Source organism: Besnoitia besnoiti, chromosome I (genome assembly GCF_002563875.1).
Source record: "Besnoitia besnoiti strain Bb-Ger1 chromosome I, whole genome shotgun sequence".
Lineage (NCBI taxonomy): Eukaryota > Apicomplexa > Conoidasida > Eucoccidiorida > Sarcocystidae > Besnoitia > Besnoitia besnoiti.
This window is the reverse complement of record NC_042356.1, coordinates 5,063,049-5,079,905: the sequence shown is the minus strand read 5'-3', so window position 1 is coordinate 5,079,905 and position 16,857 is coordinate 5,063,049. Positions and strand designations below refer to the sequence as shown.

The following is a 16,857-nucleotide window of genomic DNA, read 5'->3' as shown; positions in this document are numbered from 1 at the left end:
CAATACTTGTGCCGAAGGTGATCCTCTGCCATCGTCTCCTATCGCTGCGTTTTGCGTAAAACGTCTTTACTTGACGCCGGCAAGAAAGCCGCCTTTTTGCAGTCCCCGTTGGGGGTTATGGCGCCGTCGCGTCCTTCGTCTCGGTCATTCCTAGTTGAGCCTTTGGCAATCTCAGAAATGGCGCACTCAAACATTCATATGCCCTCTACGTGTCTGCCCGGAGACGGGCGAAGTGCGATTTCATCGCGGTGTCCGCCGTGCTTCCCCAAGCACTCTCCGGTCCCCGATGGACTGAAACAGAAGCTTAACTTTCCAGGGCTTCTGTCTCAGGCGGCGGTAGGACCTTCACAGACAACAGCAGCGTTCGATGTGTTCGCCTCAGGAGAGTTGGCTGCTCCAGGCAATGGGTTGCCAGGTGTGCAGCCCGCCAGTCCGAGCCGGTGCACGACGACTGCAAGCGTTGCGCTTCTTCCCGCGTTCCCAGTGAATATGCCTCTTACCACCTGTGCAACGGCGCCCGGTGATGCGTTGAAAACGCAGGCACATCTTCACTCGACTGTCGAAGATGAGGCGATTCCTGCCAGTATCAGGAGAGAGATTCCACAGATCGTGGTTCGCAGGGGGGACGCCCCGACGGACGCCCTCATGAGGATTCCAGCGAATCAATCCGCAGAGAGCTACTTCCGAGCATCCAGAGAGTACTCTGACTTTGCTGGAGCTTCTGCCGTTCGTGAAGCTGCGATGGCAAACTTTCCAAGGCCCCACGTCACCTCGGTTCCGGCTGCGACGAACCTTGCTCTCTTGACTCAGCAGCCAGATTCGGCAGCCTCGTGCGCGTCTCCGCCTCTCCCTGGAGGACCCGCTGACGCCCCGACCGCTCCGATGGGAGCCGAGATCAGGGTCGGCGCGTCAACTGAGAGTCTGCAGCAGCTTCTGTCGAAGCATCCTCAGCAAGCTCGACTTCTGGCGGCGGTGCTCCAGCGAGATGGTCAGTCAGGGTCGGCACCAGGGGCGCTCTCGCGGCACCTTTGGGCGGTCGCCGCTGCAGCGGCTGTGCGGGCGTCCCCCGGTCTGGTTCAGCAGCAGTTGCGTCTCCGCTCTCAACTGCTCACCCGCATGGCGCTCGAACGGTGTGCACAGGGAGAGGCGCCTCGATGTGCTTCACCTGCTAGCAAGGAGACTCTGCCTGCGTCCAGAGTAGGAAATGAAGGCTCGGTGAGAGTGGGCAGCGCCCCGCAGAATTCGCAGGCGCTGCAGAAGCAGAAAGAGTGCCTCGCGCAGTCTGAGGCCCGACTTCAGCGACCCGAGATCCTCGCTGTGCTCCACAACCGGTCTACCGCTACGTTCCGCTTCGTCCTGAGAGCTCTGGCCGTCCTCGCCGAGTGCTGCCCCCGTTGGGCAGCCACGGCGCCCGCGCCTGCGGCCGCTCCTCTGAAGTCTGCGCACAGAACGGGGGCCCAACTCGTGGGCGGGGAGGTGATCCTAGACAGAGCCGCGGTCCCTGGCGACAGTTCTACGGGGCGCTGTGGAAGTCAAGTCTTCAGGGGACAGGGGGAAGCGGAGGCGAGCGGTGCAGCTCCTTCCTCGTACAGGTGGCACTGGCTCCACGTTGTGTCGTTCGCTGACAAGCCGGAGCTCCTGACGGTGTACTCGTCTATACTCGCCCCGTTGGTCTCCTTCGCTTCCTGTTGTCTCCCCCAAGCCTATCCAGCAGATAACGCCGCGAGCTTGTCCGCGCGCACCAAAGAGCGACAGGCGCTCTGTGGCTCGAACAGCGCCCTCGTGCTGCTTCAGGTGTTGAGAGAACTGGATGACCTCCGCTCTCTCCACGATCCCCTCTTCCTGTCTTCTGGGATCTACTCCCTGCAGCTTCTTGGGCAGCAGCCTCTGGGCGCAGTGCCTCACCTCGGCGTGTGTGGAGAAGGCTGTCGCGCAGCCATGAGCGCGGAAGGCGTGTGTGGCCTCGGGCTCCTCCGGCAGAGTCCGCTGTTCCCTAGCTTTCTGGAAGCAGCAAAGGCCCTTCTGGCGTGGCCTGCGCCTGCCGTCGCGGCCGCCGCAGCCAGTCTCCCGCAGAGTAGTCTGCAGATCAACAGGGAGCGAGCGACTGTAGAGCACTGTGACTCGGCGTCGTTCGTCTGCCGCGAGTGCCGCCAACGGACGGCAGCGGCTGCTTCCCAAGGTTCGGCCTCGAGCGCGAACGATGCGGAGAAGGTCTCGCTGGTTGCAGCAGCGCGCGGCCTCGCCGAGTGTATCCTCAAGCACGTCGACCTGAACGCCCTTGACGGATCTGAGCTGCTTGCTCTTCTTCGTCTCTCTGAGCACCTCAAACCCTCCCTCGAAGCTGCGGTCGAAGATCGCGCGCCTGTCGCAAAAGCGAATTCTCTCGTGGCGCTGGCGAGCCGGGAGGGGGAGGCGGCATTTGCGGTCGCGAACGGCGTTCAAAGTTGCAGCGTCTCGACAAAGACGGCGATGGAGAGCCAGCAAGATGACGCGTGCGAGGCCTTCGTCAGTCTGAACAAGCGGGGGGGCGATGCGGACCGAACGCAATCGCAGACGCACGACTCCCCGGAGGGCGTGCGCAACGGAAAAGGAGAAGCGATTTCTCACGGAAATGGTGACGGCTCGACGCAGGGGTCCCAAGAGAGTGTGTCAGAGTGGACAGTCTCTAGCAGGCGCCACAGCGAGAGCAGCACGGGAAGCGGCCAAACTGTCGGCGCGATCAGTTCGACGGACACTGACTCAGCTGCTGAGTCTTGCCTGCATTCTCAGGGCGTGGCTGGGTCGGAATCTCCGCACGCGTCCGTAATCTGTGGCAGCAGCGTCCAACCGCAGGAGCAGCCTCCCGCCCACACGCTTCTTTGCTTCTCACCTCTGTTCAGTTTCAAGGACAACGGCGCGGCGTCCTCTTCCGACCTCGCGTCCTGTTCGCCCTTTTCCACTGAGAAACTGGTCACACGCGCGGCTCCGCAGCCGCTGAGCGCTGTGGAGAAGCTGCTCGCAGGTCCCGATAGCGTGGTGGATCTCCAAGAGCCTCTCCCCGACAGTCCAGTGTCCTGTAGCCTCAGCAACCTTCTTTGCCCAGGCCCTGGCGCGGACGATGGCTCTGCGCGCGCCAGCGCGACGGCTAAGGAGAGGGCATGCGCCGCAGACGGCCCAGAGGCAGCGCCCGTGTATGAAGGTCTGTACCCTTCCTCGTCTTTCGGCTACTCGTTCAGCCGCCTGTCCTCGCAGGAGCCCCCCGACTTCGCGGCGGCAGAGTTGGGCGTCGCATCCGGTTTCGCCCCCGTTCCGCTCGAAGAGTCTGCGCTCTCCGGAGTCTGGGCAGTCCACGAGAGCGTCGGTCTTCGGGATCTTCCGGTTCTCAGCGGTGGGCTCGCTGAAGGCGCTGGAGCCCAGGCCGCGGTCGGGGGTGTCCAGGCCGTCGGGAAGACCGGCTCGCGGCGCCGCAGCGCTCGGCGACAGGGCGCGACGCGCCACTCTGAAAAGCGACCGGAGAAATTGGCTCGGATGCCAGCAGCCCAGGGCGCCGCCCGCGCCCATGACGCTCAGTCGAAGAAGAGAGACTACGGAGTTGCATCGGGCGGATCCTGCGACGAGTTCTTGGCTGCCACGTGTGGAGGCGCCGGCGTTCGGGGGAAGCGGGCGAAGACGCAGACGCCGGTTGCGGAAGTCGAGCAGCCCACAAGCCAGGCGTGGTCCGACGCTCCGGAAGCTTCCAGCAGCCTTCCAGATCTCCTCAGTCGAGGAGGAAGCGCTAACTTGGTGAGCGCGAGCCCAGCGACTCAGGCCTGCCAAGACGAGAAGGCTTCAGGCCGCAATGCAGCGGGTGCGGCAGGCGCACGTCGACCGGTGGGCGCGGGCGCTTCTCGCGGGCCTGTGGCGAGCACCAGCAGCAGCGTCCGGTCGGCGGTGAAGGGCATCTACTTTGACAGTTACAAAAAGCTGTGGCGAGTTCAGTGGAACAGCAGCGGCAGCTCAGGCGGAGGCTCGGGAGGCGCCGGCCGGCGTGTGTCACGGTCCTTCAGCTGTGCCCGCCTCGGGTTCGAAGCGGCGAAGGCGCGCGCGATTGCGTGGATGCTTTCTGGAGGTCATGTCGGAGACGGAGCGCTGTCGCCCAACGGCGGTGCCCGAGGGGGCAGCCCCGGGAGCTGCGCGGGGGCTGGAGGCGATGGCGTCAGCGACGCCACGAGCGATGGAGGCTCCGGCGCGAGTCAGGCGACACCCGAGCTGCTTGAGAGAGAAGAAAAGGAACGGCTTCTCTTCTCCGATCCTCGGCTCTTTTTGGAGCGCATCGAGGCATTTTATATCAAGAACCGACTCTACGGTCTGCAGTGCAGCGGCAACAGTGCCTCCGCGTCCTCGCAAGCCGGTGCCGAGGACTCATCGCAGGGATCGGGCGAGTCTGGAGGCACCGGGCACCGCCGAGGAAACGGCGGATCCGGCGGCCTCCGCATCGTCTCGGTTCTCTCTCTCGATGATATGCTGGCCATTCTCAAAGGAACGAAGCGGGGCATGGGCGACGACGCCAGCGAGCACGCCGAGACAGAAGCGGAAACGGAGGAAGAGGGAACTCGAGTCGGCGAGGAGAGTGAGTCGCTCTGCGATGCAGGCGCGTGCGAAACGCCTCCGCGCCACGCGCCATTCCCCCTTGGTGGCGGATCCCAGGGTAACCAAACAGACTCTCAGCCGAGCAGGAAGAAGCAGAAACGCGGCAAAGCTGCGCCTGCAGCGGCTGGGGCAACTCGGTCGCTTGTCGCTTCGCCTGTGACTTCTCCGTTCGTCCCCGGGCTCTCCGAGGAAATGGAAAAGCACCTTTTTCGTCTTCTCCCCTCGCTGGCCCCCGCGACCGCCAGGATTGACGCAGGCCTGCAGGCTTGTCACCCCTTGGACGGAGACGTGGAGAGAACGCTCTCCAACGCGTTGGCCGCTGCGGCTGTCGGCCTTGAGGCAGCCGACAGCGTCGCCTCGCTCGGGGTCATCCCCGAGGTGAATGATGCACATATGCAAGTTGTCCCTTCCCTTTCCGGCTAAAAATGATAGTCACCCCGCGAGGTTCCGTATGGCTTTTTCCAGTGGTATGCGTGACAGGTCAGTGTGTCTTCATGTGTAGTGAGTTGTGCTCTAAAGAGCTCCCGGATTTCTTTCTGCAGCCCACCAACGGTGGCGGCCGGTGGATAGTGGGACACTGGCGAATGCTGTCTTCTGAATCGCCGAAATTGTCAACTTCCGCGTTGCAGCATTATCCAGTATATTTCACTATTTTGGCACATCCACGCGCGGGGAAGCGAGTTTTGCACTCCAGTGTGTGTCATAGAATCGTCGGTGTGTTTCGTCTTTTGTTCTGTGGCAGACTTGTGATCAGAGGCTAGTGAGTGGCCTGCTCTGGTCAAGTGGTTTTTATCGGATCTTAACTCGATTGTCAACGAACGAAACATGCAACTGTAACCATATTGATTCATTCTCCAAGCAAAGGCCTGGCAGATTGTCGCATTGGTCGTGGAGCCCCCCCGAGGGGCGCGGATAGAGAGCTCGAAGCAACACGCAGAGCACGAAAAGAGCGTATGGCTGTCAGGGATCCCCAAACACACCATAAAGCAGGATGTCTTTGGCGGAGAGCTGTTTTAGAGCGATGCGATGACGGCAGTGACGAGTAGAGGAACAAAGGGGAAGACACGGATAGGCTGTGCACGGCTGTGGAGGCTGGAGCCTTCGCGAAGGAGCGCGCAGATCTAGACAGGGTAGCGAGAAAAAACACTCGATTGACAAGCGCTGCAAGGTCGGAATGCGTTAGAACTCCTCAGACCGTGCAGAAGAGGGAAATGTCGTTGACGCGGACTGACGCGGGAGATGTAGAAGATGCGTCAGAATCGAAACGGCGACAGTAGCTGCCGTCCCCGCCGCCCCGCCTTCTGACGTGTCTCGAAGGTCGACGGGGACCTGGTTGATTGAGCCGTCATGACTGCATGCAAAGCGACAAAAAAAACACGCCTACGTAGAAAAGGCTGGTCTCGAGAGGCGCTGGGGTGCGGAGTCGCGCGTCTTGTCGTGCCACACACTGAACTCTCAACTTCCTCGCAAGAGTCGCTCGCGGGGGTCTGCGAAACCAGCGGCTTGCCCACGGTAGTCTCGTTCGGTCCTTAACAGAGCGACAGACGCGCCTTTTTCCCGATACCATGGGGGACCGACACAAGACAAGTTTGCGGCGAGTAGATCCGCAGGCGAGTGAAAATATGTGAAGTCGCCCACGCAGCACCTAGGCCGCGCTCGTTCGAAGTGACCGTCGATGCATGGAGTCGAAGGGTGAGGCGCTCCCTGCAAGCCCCGCCCCGACAAACTCACCTTTTCACTAGCAATCGCGCGTAAGGGAAGTATGGGACATCTGCGCAGTCGTGTTTGTCTGAATCGTGGGAGAACGAAGAAGCACAGGCAAATCGCAAATCGTGCAGGAGACACCTGGCGCTCATCGGCAAATTCGTGGATGGTCTCGTTCCTCCCAGGCGACGGGGGAAACGGCAGTGGAGGCCGAGTTTGCCGAGTGTTGCGGCGGCGTTTCTATCCTAGGAAGGCGCTCGCAAAAGGGTATGGGCTCAATGGCTGTAATACTTCACAGGCCTGTAGGCCGGCGTGCCCTCTTCAGGAACTTGTAGACTTGCACATCGAGAGAAAAGTGGCGCGCATCTCGAAAGATCTTGGGCATGTGTTTTTGGAAAAAGGGCGTCTTCAAAAAACCCTTTCTATGTTCTCAAGGACTTCCCAATTCAGCTCGTCTTCTCCCCTCCCTCCCTCCTCTACACACATAGGATCGCATCCTCTACTCAGGGCCGCCATGGGGGAAAGAAGGAACAAGAACCAATTCTGCGCAAGCCTACAGGGGTTCCTCAGTTCGTACAACTCTTTTCGCCTGCAGTTGGCGGACGACGCAAGCTCCGACTTTCGGATGGAGGGGTGGGAGGCCACGAGTGCTGTAGGTGTCTCGCGGTTACCGACCCACGCCCGCGATGCCCCTTTCGGCAGGCAGACGGATGCACCATCGGCTTGCTTCAGAGACGCGAGACGAGCGCGCTTACCGCAGTTGACGAAAGAAATAGTCAGCCTGTCGCGGAGCTGATGCGAGACCTGCCGCAGCTCCGACTTGATGCGCCGACAAGCCATGCAGGACGCTTTATAGTAGTCCACTAGCCAGGCAGCATCAGCCGCCGCCACCTGCTGCACTGCAAATCACAGAGCCAAAGATCTGGAAGCTCCCTGCTTCAGTTGTGCCTATGGTCATTTACTCGGCAAAAATGGACTGCACACCGGTCACTGCTAACGGACATGGCCTCGCGACTTAGCGCAGTCCGAATGCGCAGGGAGCAGAGGCGGCGAATCAGGACACCGCGTGTTTCCCGAAGTGTTCAACTCGCAAATGTGTGGCATGCGCTTCAGGCCTGACATAACTGTGGATAAAGCGAATCACGTGAAGAGAGCGAGACAACTACAGAGCTTCGCGGCCTTTGTTGGCTGGGACGACCGACAGGCAGAGACACCACCTGCCGGCCGCGCGCTCGTCGGAAAAAGCGACAGAACAGGGCGACGGTCATCATACATGCGGCTCACAACTTGCAGGACGCTTGACACCAAGGGTGGCCGCTAGGTGTTTCTCCACGGCTTTGTCGCTTTCAACCTCCTTCATGTTGGGCGGTGGAATTTGCTTCGCCGCTTGCAGGATTCGATCTGAGATGAGCGGACCCGAATACTCGCGTTTGTCCCAGTAACCTGCACACGTGCACAGGAAAAGACAGAACTGGGACGGTGGAAAAGGGGCCTCGTTGGAGCAGCCAGATGGCAGTAGTAGAAGGCCGCAACGCCCGCATGCAGCCAGCAATAAAGGATCGACACAGTGAAGCTGACGACAGAACGACTCAACTCGAAGTCGACGTTCTCATAGAAAGGTCGACACTTCGCTGGCTGGCTTCAGTCCTGAAGCCTGCTTTATCGCTGAAGGAAAACGCCAGGTGCCCGCAGTCCAGAGTCCAGCTAGAAACACGTACCCCCGCCTTCCTGCTGAGGCGGCAAGAGGAAGACTTGGCCCAGATGATGGATGTTGAAGTAGTGACACAGATTTGACATCAGGCAATTCACCACTGCCAGGCGGATGTTGTCGGTCTGCATCGTTTTTTCTCCGAGGTGGGTGTATATTGGAACCTAAAAACGCGAGAGCGTGAACCGCACAACGTAGAAGAGCCGCAACGGCTGAGGCACATTTTAGGGAAAGAAAAAACCCTGTTGATCTTGACTTCGATAAGGGTAAGCAGATTCTTTTGAGGAGTGAAATGCGAAGATACAAAGAAGAAGGTACTTGGGCAGAACCCCCCAGATGATTTGTTCCTTGCAACCCTCTAACAGGCGCCAGGGTCCACCTGGTAAGCAGGCCGATGTGACGGGCAAGTTCCGTCGCGGTGATATTTACTGCTTACATTTCTTTCACAGTTTCCGCAGCCAGGTTGCACGAAAGTAACGATCCACGTGTATCTCGACTGCGCCAACAGGCCCTCCAGGTTCCGCTCATAGAGAAGAAAAACGCCTCTTTTGTATCTGTAAAGCTCACGCCCTCCACGTCTCGGCAGCTCTTCGAAGTAGCCTTCCATGTGGCGGAAGTCGTGCCCATAGAAATCATAAAGGCGTCGGGTGTGGATTTCTGCAGCCTCAGAGTGTCACAATGACAGAGATAGGATAAGGCGATTCGGGTCACCGGGTCACCGCCCCTGTGCGGCGGAATTTGACCGGAGAGATCTTGTATGTGGGGTTAGAGGACGCTGACACCACCATCCCTCACAGCAGAGAACAGTTTTCGAGGGAATCCAGCACCGGATAAGATTTCATGCTCCGACGCACAAATGTGGATCGCAGCCGACTTGAGTTTCCTGCGTTTTATTACTGACGGCCGATCTGTTGTTGAGTTTCAGTGCCTGGGCCCAGAACGCTTGAAGACAGCTACAGGTATTCGACGTCAATATGAGTGCACGGTAACACGTTTCTAAATATCAAGAACTGACCCCCTTTCACATCCTGAAACGCAGAGTTCCGTTTTCTGATGTTGCGGGTGGCGGCCTCCCCGGTTGGGCTTCATGCACACTTACTGGAAAGAACTTCATACGCTTCGGTAATCGCGTGAAATCTCGTCGCAGCAGCGAACGTCTGATCTGCGCTGGCCTTGTCGGGATGGTTTTCCAGTGAGAGTTTGCGATACGCCTTCTTGACTTCGGCAGAACTCGCGTGTCTGCGAACAGGGCACTGGTCAGGCGCTTTAGAAGTGGCGCTGAGTTTCACGTCTCGGGAGAACGCATCCAAACGAAATACCCAAGCTTCGTGAAGGGCTTTCTGTGCTGAAATGGGTATGTAGGGCACGAGGTCAGTGGATCGTCCACGTGCGAAGCGGCACAAAATTCGTGCTGACCCGCCCATGTTCTGGAATGGTCCTTGGTTTTGCGAAAATGTTCTCTGCGGTGTGTCACGCGTCAACGTTTTCGCCTCGCTCACCTGCCGATCCCCAAAACGGAGTAGTAGTCTGCAGGTTTTTCGGCACTCCCATCACTCATGCGAGCTGTAGTAGAACAGATCATTGATGCGCCGGCGACTATCACCCAGACGCAGACAGTGCGCCAGCCGACGCATGGGGCACGTCTTTTTCCGCTCTTCATCGCCGCGTTCCTTTAGACGGAAGCTGGTATTGCCAAGTGGAGAACAGCCTTGAAAAAGGAGATAACTTGTATGCTCACCCGAAAAAACCGCGGCAGACGAGAGAGTCAGAGTAGTCAACTGCAAGCAAATGTGGAAAAAACAAGGAGCGAACTGAAGCCAGCCGTCTCTTTCAGCGTGTGCGCGAACCGCCACGGTTAACCACAGACTCCGGGCCTCCTGGGCAGGACGCCGGGGAGGGTATTCTGGGACGGAGTTGCACGACTGCTTGTTTTGTCTAACCCACTGTGGCTCTGTTCCCCTATTCGGCTGTGACAACATCGTTGTTGGTTACCCGGCGTTCGCCTTGGCGATGATAGAGGACGTGTGGTAGGCAACTTATCGTTTGTGGGGAAAATTAATGAGCATGTGAAAACTTACAGAGATGGTGAGCTTAGCTGTTCGTTTCTCTTGGACAGCGTTCACCGAGCACGGACCCAACAGAGTGATCTGTACCACGTGGAATGCAAAACAGATAGATGCACGTGTGCAAAGCGTTATAGTCCAAAAAGCTCTGCGCGCCGAACTTCCCTGAGCAGGACCACGTAAAAGCTGATCCCCGCTGGATGCGGGCCTTCGCCTCCTCGCTTTCAGCCGTTTGCACAAGGGAGTCTGAATAGTGCGCGCCTTGAGAAAATTACTTCCGGTGTACTCGAGGCATGCAACATCAGGACTTATTGACTGTTGCGCTGCGAAAAGTGCTCTCCTACGGTATCAGGTTTGACCTTCCACCTACCAGTCGGCCCCGATTCGCCTAGGGGACACACATGCACCTTTTTTCGCCAGCACGAACCTATTGGTTGCTCTTTTCTAGGTCACTTGCAGCCAGCGGACGTAGCACTTTCTTTGCTTGATTTCTTCGAAGCACTAGATTCCATTACGAACAGGACACAAGGCTTGGCTCCTTGCTACGCCGTTGGGAAACCTTGAAACACATTAGGGTTCTCCTAGGCTCCCCATCCTCTTCGAAATCCGGGCACGTGCGCCACGCAAAGAGGACTCTCCGGGAGTAGGACGACATCGCATCTGCATACCTGGTAGCGGCCCCTGCTAATCCGAAACATGCCGAAAATCCCTTCGTAGCCACGCTCCGACCTGTCTAGGAATGCAACCGAAAGTGAACGACAGCAAATTGACATTTTTTAATGGGTGTGTGCGTGCAAATGGCCACTCCGATTCCATATCAGCGACCCCATCGCATAAGATGAGGATTGGTCTCTTCGGGTCAATCCGTGGGTACTACACGAAGCACGCGGCCATCCCCGTACACAGTCAGACAATATCTTGTAATACCCGGCAGATAAAAGAGAGCTACAAATAGGACAGACGGAGAGGGGGGGCACGGATACTGCGCTCTCTCGACACACCACGTTTTACCTGACTCGGAAAACAGTCTGATTGAGTCACCGGGGACAAGTGTGCCCGCAGCGGTTCCAATTTCCTGGACGTGGGCGACCCCGCCGGCATATGTAGTAGCATATGCGGGCGGTGGCTGGAGGGACGCCACTGTGCGTCGACTATCCAGAACGCCACCGCAGCTGCTCGTGTACCGCCATGAACGAGCGGATAGCACACAGATACACTTCGAGATGTGGACAACATCGCATTCAGACTTCCTCTCCGCCGCGAGCGTCATCTTATTTATCAGCTACTACATCCTTTGATCCAATGACATACCTGTTCAACCGTGCACAGTGTAGCCTCAAGACGTCCCGTTGTCCGCGCCATAGTATCCCGAACCCAAAGCTCTAAAATACTTGACCGGTTTTTTGGGGAGTATATACTGTGAGTTGGATCTCTGGTTTAGATCTTGAAGGTCTTCGTTGACCGCATCCAGGTTCTTCCCCATTCGACCTACTTGAGCAGCTAGACGCCCGGCACCGGCAGGTGCTAAACCTCAGCGCCGTGCATCGGCAGCCTCCTCATCTTCAAGCTGAGCTCTGGGGCAGGATATTATTTTCATATGGTTTTCTCCAGGAAGCCATCTCGAGACGGCTACGCGTGCCACAACGACGTTTAAGCCTCGCGATGCTGGTTGGTGCGGTTCGTTTGCAGCTAGTAGCAGCATTTGCATCTGCAGTGTGGAAGAATCTGAACTCCTCAAGGGGATCCAGAAGTGGGCTCATACCGTAGGCCTTCTACAGTCGTTGTATTAACTGATGTAGTCGGGAAGAAGTAGCCGTTTCGTTTCGAGGCAGCGTCCCCTCTATATCTACGGCTCTCGTGTGTGAGTGTACCGCACTTGCCAGTCCCGCTTGTTACAGTGTCGAACTTTGGGAGGAGCCTCCAGTGAACGGGAAGGCCGTGCTGCCACCGAAAACAAAACGTGCTGCCCTCGAACCCGGCTGCCGATGAGGAGCTCCTTACAGCAGACAACAGCATCCCTGTCCTCACTCACGTGCACTCGCTGTATTCAACAATATATCGGAGACCAGCCTGTTAGGGTGCATTTCTGAACGCTGTGTGGGGCTCTAGCCACGCCGCCGTAAGAGAGAGTGCGTCCTTGTGATACCTAATCGATATCAGAGGGAGCCGCCTGGCAGGCGACGCCCGCGAACACAGGAGCGGTAGGATCAAGCGGAAGGCGCCGCATTCATCGTACCAGGCCTACCCAGGTTTGTTAGCTCCCTTTCGCTTTTTCCATTGGATTACAGAGCTTATCGCTGAGGGGTGGAACCTGCCACTACGGGTGTTGACCTCGGCTTCTCCAGACCTAAGCTGTGTGACCAGGCACCGTTGGCGGGGTCTTTTTAGACGGTGCCCTAGGACAAAACCAAGTACATACGACAGTGGGTTTTCCGTGCTGCGATGTGAGAAGAACGATGAAGAACGGTGGAGACATCGTTCTTTCCTTTCGGTTACCCCGCTCCGTCTCTTACTACCCAACCGCTCGCCCCTACTAGAGGAGGTTGAAGAGAGACCCACTGCCCCAATAGACATCCTGCCTCCTTCGCTCACAGTTGTTTTGTCAAACATACAGGAATGGAGTTTGCGGGACCGGCGGAGTTACAGATTTGTCCTTCCTGCGTTTCTACACAGCTGCCTGCGGCTTAGCTTCGGGCAGTGGAATGCCTTCTTTCTTGCCGTCTTTGCAGTTCCACGCCGAGGGGACGGCTGCTGATTTACATTGTTATAAGGAGAGACTGCGCCACTCTCCAAAGCAGCAAACTCGATGAAATCAGGTGATTCCTCGCCGGGGCTCCCCGTTTGAGGCTGGTGGCTCGAACCCCGGAAGGGACAGTTTTGCCCCGTTCAACAAAACTCGCACGCCTTATAAAATCGCTTCCTTCCGACGGGGAGGTACTCATACGGAAAGAGGCACTTTTCACCTCGGAGCGAAGATTCTAAACTTCTCGAAGGAGCGGAAAAAACTCCCTCTGCCCTGTTGTAAAAACCCATTGAGGAATTCCTCGCGCCCCGTAGACGGGAAATTTCTCGCGCCATCGGGGTCGTGCAGTCGGCAACGCCGCGGCCTGCGCGGTTCGACGATCTTGTCATCCTGCGCGTTAAGGGACAAATGCGAGGTCGTTGTTCCGTGACTACGCTGCTTTTACCTCTGCCTCAGAGAATTTCGAGAACTCTAAAACCCTCTATTAAAACTTCGGCCTGTCGTGATACACGGAAGAGAAATCGGCGAAAAGTGTGAAGTAAGTGGAAGCAGGTTCTCTTTCCTAGGGTCTCTCATCTCGAACGCCAGGAGGGGGACCGCTTCGTCGCTCCCGTTTGTCTCTGACTGCCTCTTTGTTCTCGCTTTGTTCTTTTGTGTAGCACCTGCTGGCAAGATGCCGCGCCAGAAGGCACTCTTCGCGGCCTCTCGAAGGGCGCTGGTCGTCCTCGCTTTGTCTTGCCTCCTCCTGGCGCTCGCGCCGCTGCCGTCCGCCTCTTCGGTTGAAGAGCAGGTCTGGGAAGACGCCTTAGAGGTAGAGCATTTGGCCTCTTCAGAGGATATGGACCAGCTGACAAACGAGTTCGTCATGGCTATGGGCTCTGGCGACGGATATGGGGATCACCTGGCAGAGGTCCTCGACGGCGACGCTCCTGACGAAGAAGAAGAGGAAAGCACCGTCACGCAGACTGCCCGGAAAAAGCTCGATGCCGCAGCCGCGAAAAAGTAAGCTCGCGTTGCTGCGGTGCCCCTCAGATGATGATCTCGAGATTCAACAGCGCCCGATGGAACGCGGGGGATCCTCATTCGCCGACCTCTACGCGGGGACAGCAGCCTCAATACTGTCCTCGCGTCGGCAGCCGAGTTCGCCACACATCTTCTCCCCGACTCGAGTTTGCTCCCCCTGAATCACTCTCCGTCTCCGGGCTCGCGCGCTGACCATCTCGCGCCACGTGTCGCTTGGCAGCACCTTCAGCCAGCGGGAGGTTCGCTCGCGCTCCTCCGCAGATTGCCGACCCTCATCGCATGCACTGCCTGCAGTCTGCAGAAGCGCACACCGTGGTTCCCAGATGTGGGCGACGGCTTTTTTCCCCTAATTTATCTCCTTCGAAATCGCGTTGTCTCCACTTCCCTGCACAGCGCCGCGATCCCATGCTTCATAGGCGACGGGTGTGCGGGCCCTCGGCGCAGACGGCCGTGCCTGCCTGGAAGGCCCAGCACAACACGATGCACTGAGCGTCCCTGGAATTGCATATAGCGCTGAAACGTACGCTGGACTGATCAAACATTCCTGAGGGTTTGTTGGGAAGGAGCCGCGAATGCCTCACCTCGGCTTTTCGTTCGTTTCTCCGACTCTCAGGCGCGTGAACAGACTCGCCAAACTTTTCCAAGGAGGGCTGGTCATCGGTGTTGCCCTGCTCGCCATCGCGGGCTTCCTGCGCTACAGAGCGAAGACTCTTGAGGCCCCGATCACCGAGGAGGAGGCCGCCCGCACTCGCGACATGCTTTCTGAAGTAGAAAGTATGCTTGAGCAGGAATCCCAGCAGCGCGAAAGAGTTGAGGCGATGGCTGAGAAGAGCATGGAGAGTGAATCTGCGCCCGCGACAGCAGCTGAGGCAGAGGAAGAAACAGCTGTGGAGGCGGAGACGCCAGTGGAGGTCGAGCTCGCAGAGGAGGAAGGGGCAGCAGCTGAGCCGGAACCAGCAGCTGAGCCGGAACCAGCAGCTGAGCCGGAACCAGCAGCTGAGCCGGGATCAGCAGCTGAGCCGGGATCAGCAGCTGAGCCGGAACCAGCAGCTGAGCCGGAATCAGCAGCTGAGCCGGAACCAGCAGCTGAGCCGGAACCAGCAGCTGAGCCGGAACCAGCAGCGGAGCCGGAACCAGCAGCTGAGCCGGAAGCAGCAGCTGAGCCGACGGCAGCAGTTAAGGCAACAGATCTCGCAGAGGAGCAGGCAAAGACCGACAAGCTGCTCGACAGGGCTGAACACGCCACGCAAAACCTTGTAGGCTGTCCCTCTGTTAGCTGCGTGGTGGATTCTCTCGGCCCGTAAAAAACAGTCGAATCGATGCAGAAGCAAACACGGGATGCAGCGGTGTACGTGTAGATCGCATCACGGCCTCCCGCGAAAGCAACGCCACTGCCCAGCGAAGGGAGGCTCCATGGGCTCCGCCTTCGTTAGGGCGCCGCGCTTGTTGCACGCCTGCCAGCAGATACGCGTTTGCTCTTTGTGGCGTGTGTCACCCCCCACTGCCTGAATTCACTCCGAAGAAGGACGCAACTTTTGAGTGTGGTGTTTGTTTTTCGGTTTCACCTGAATACCACCGTAAGCTATCGTAGACGCAACTTCACGTTCCACCGGAGCCTTTCTAGACTCCGACTTGCTGCTTGACTCGGTCTTGCCTCGCCTTTCGGCCCCCCTTTCAAATATTTTTCGAAGGGGGAAAACATGTTCGCGGCAACATTCCTCATCGGCAAGCCTTGGGGCGGCCGCGCGGGCAACCAGCGTTGGTATCTTTGCCTTTTTCCCAATCTACTTACAGCAGGTACGTTCGAGAGCAGAGCGGGCTCTGGCGGTTTCCACGATTGCCCACGGCGTGTCTTTTTTTGCGCGGCGTCGGCGCTTGAGCCCCGAAATCAAATGGCGCATGCGGCGTCAGCTATGGCATCGCGTAGTCTGGTTCCACACTGGGCAAACACGCACGGACCGCTCGCAGCCTGAAGCGGTTGAGGCGGAAGCGTTTTGTTGCTCCGCAGCGAGTGCGGCGTTGTATTCGTGTTTCGCTCCCCTGTCCCGCTGGATACTTTACAGCTCCGAGGACCCGTAAGGGCGACTCATCACAAAGGGGGAAACTGATGTCTCCCCCTCGCGACATCGCCGTGCAGGAATGACAAGATGAATGCGGCCTGAAGAGAGGGAGGGGAAGACAGCTGCTCCGGTGTAACTGCTCTTCCCTGTTTGATCCCGTCCGTGGTGCAGCATCGCAGGAAGTGCCCGGCACACTCTCCTTGCTGGTTTCTAAACGCTCCGTTGGATTTCTACAGCCTTACTGTTTAAGGTTTAGGGTCGCACTTGCCCGCGGGGTGCATGCTACCTTCTACCTCAGCCCCTTAGTTCCTCGCATTCTTACCCTCTGATGGCCGTGCCATCCTGCTGCCGCTGAGCTGCTTGTCTCGGTATTTCTGCTTGATTAAACATTGCCTTTTATCCTCTCTCTGCCACGCTTGCCAGTCCCATTTGGTGAGAAGCATGCCAAAGGTGTGAACGGAGACTGCTGTTGCTGAGGGGAGAAAGTTGACGTGATGCGTAAACTCTGCATAGCTACGGTAGTCGGGACTCGTGGAAACCCGGAGGGCTCGCCTGAGACAACGCAGAAACAGGAGGAGGGAATGCAACTCTCAGAGCAGCCCGATCCACCATGCCGGCCTAGCACGACGACGAGCCAACGCCTCCACGAGACGCCATACAACGAACAGCTCAAACCTCGCTGAGGAGAGGAGGCCGAGTGCTCAAACCGTCGCGGAGTCCGTGTTTCTACATGTACAACAGGTCGCCCAGGCGGTGAGCGCCAGGCAGTGCTGCGGATTGCCTGGGATCTTTGTGAGAGGGCGGAGGTGTTTCGGTTCCTTCGTTCGGTGGTGTTTCAGCACCGGTAGCAGCTCAACGTGACAGCATTGATATTGGGAGGAGGAGCTCTGGAGGAACGGGCGTTTGCTTACAGCTTCTAGGCCAGGTTGCATCCCCCGTGTATGCGTC

At 58.1% G+C, this 16,857-nt stretch overlaps 3 protein-coding genes across 3 annotated transcripts; 2 read left to right on the top strand and 1 right to left on the bottom strand.

Moving 5' to 3' along the window:
* Positions 1-177: 177 nt before the first annotated feature.
* On the top strand, positions 178-5,031 carry BESB_007260 (AP2 domain transcription factor AP2XII-2; the record flags this gene model as incomplete). Its single annotated transcript, XM_029359480.1, has 1 exon — positions 178-5,031. The coding sequence occupies one exon, from the start codon at positions 178-180 to the stop codon at positions 5,029-5,031; it is 4,854 nt and encodes a 1,617-aa protein (XP_029222393.1).
* A 756-nt stretch (positions 5,032-5,787) lies between these two features.
* On the bottom strand, positions 5,788-9,680 carry BESB_007250 (DnaJ domain-containing protein; the record flags this gene model as incomplete). Its single annotated transcript, XM_029359479.1, has 8 exons — positions 5,788-5,959; positions 6,340-6,397; positions 6,984-7,211; positions 7,597-7,755; positions 8,031-8,184; positions 8,457-8,677; positions 9,120-9,259; positions 9,520-9,680. The coding sequence occupies 8 exons, from the start codon at positions 9,678-9,680 to the stop codon at positions 5,788-5,790; spliced, it is 1,293 nt and encodes a 430-aa protein (XP_029222392.1).
* Positions 9,681-13,499: 3,819 nt separating this feature from the next.
* Positions 13,500-15,153, top strand: BESB_007240 (IgA-specific serine endopeptidase; the record flags this gene model as incomplete). Its single annotated transcript, XM_029359478.1, has 2 exons — positions 13,500-13,828; positions 14,463-15,153. 2 exons carry the CDS (start codon positions 13,500-13,502, stop codon positions 15,151-15,153), a joined length of 1,020 nt encoding a protein of 339 aa, XP_029222391.1.
* Between the last annotated feature and the right edge of the window lie 1,704 nt (positions 15,154-16,857).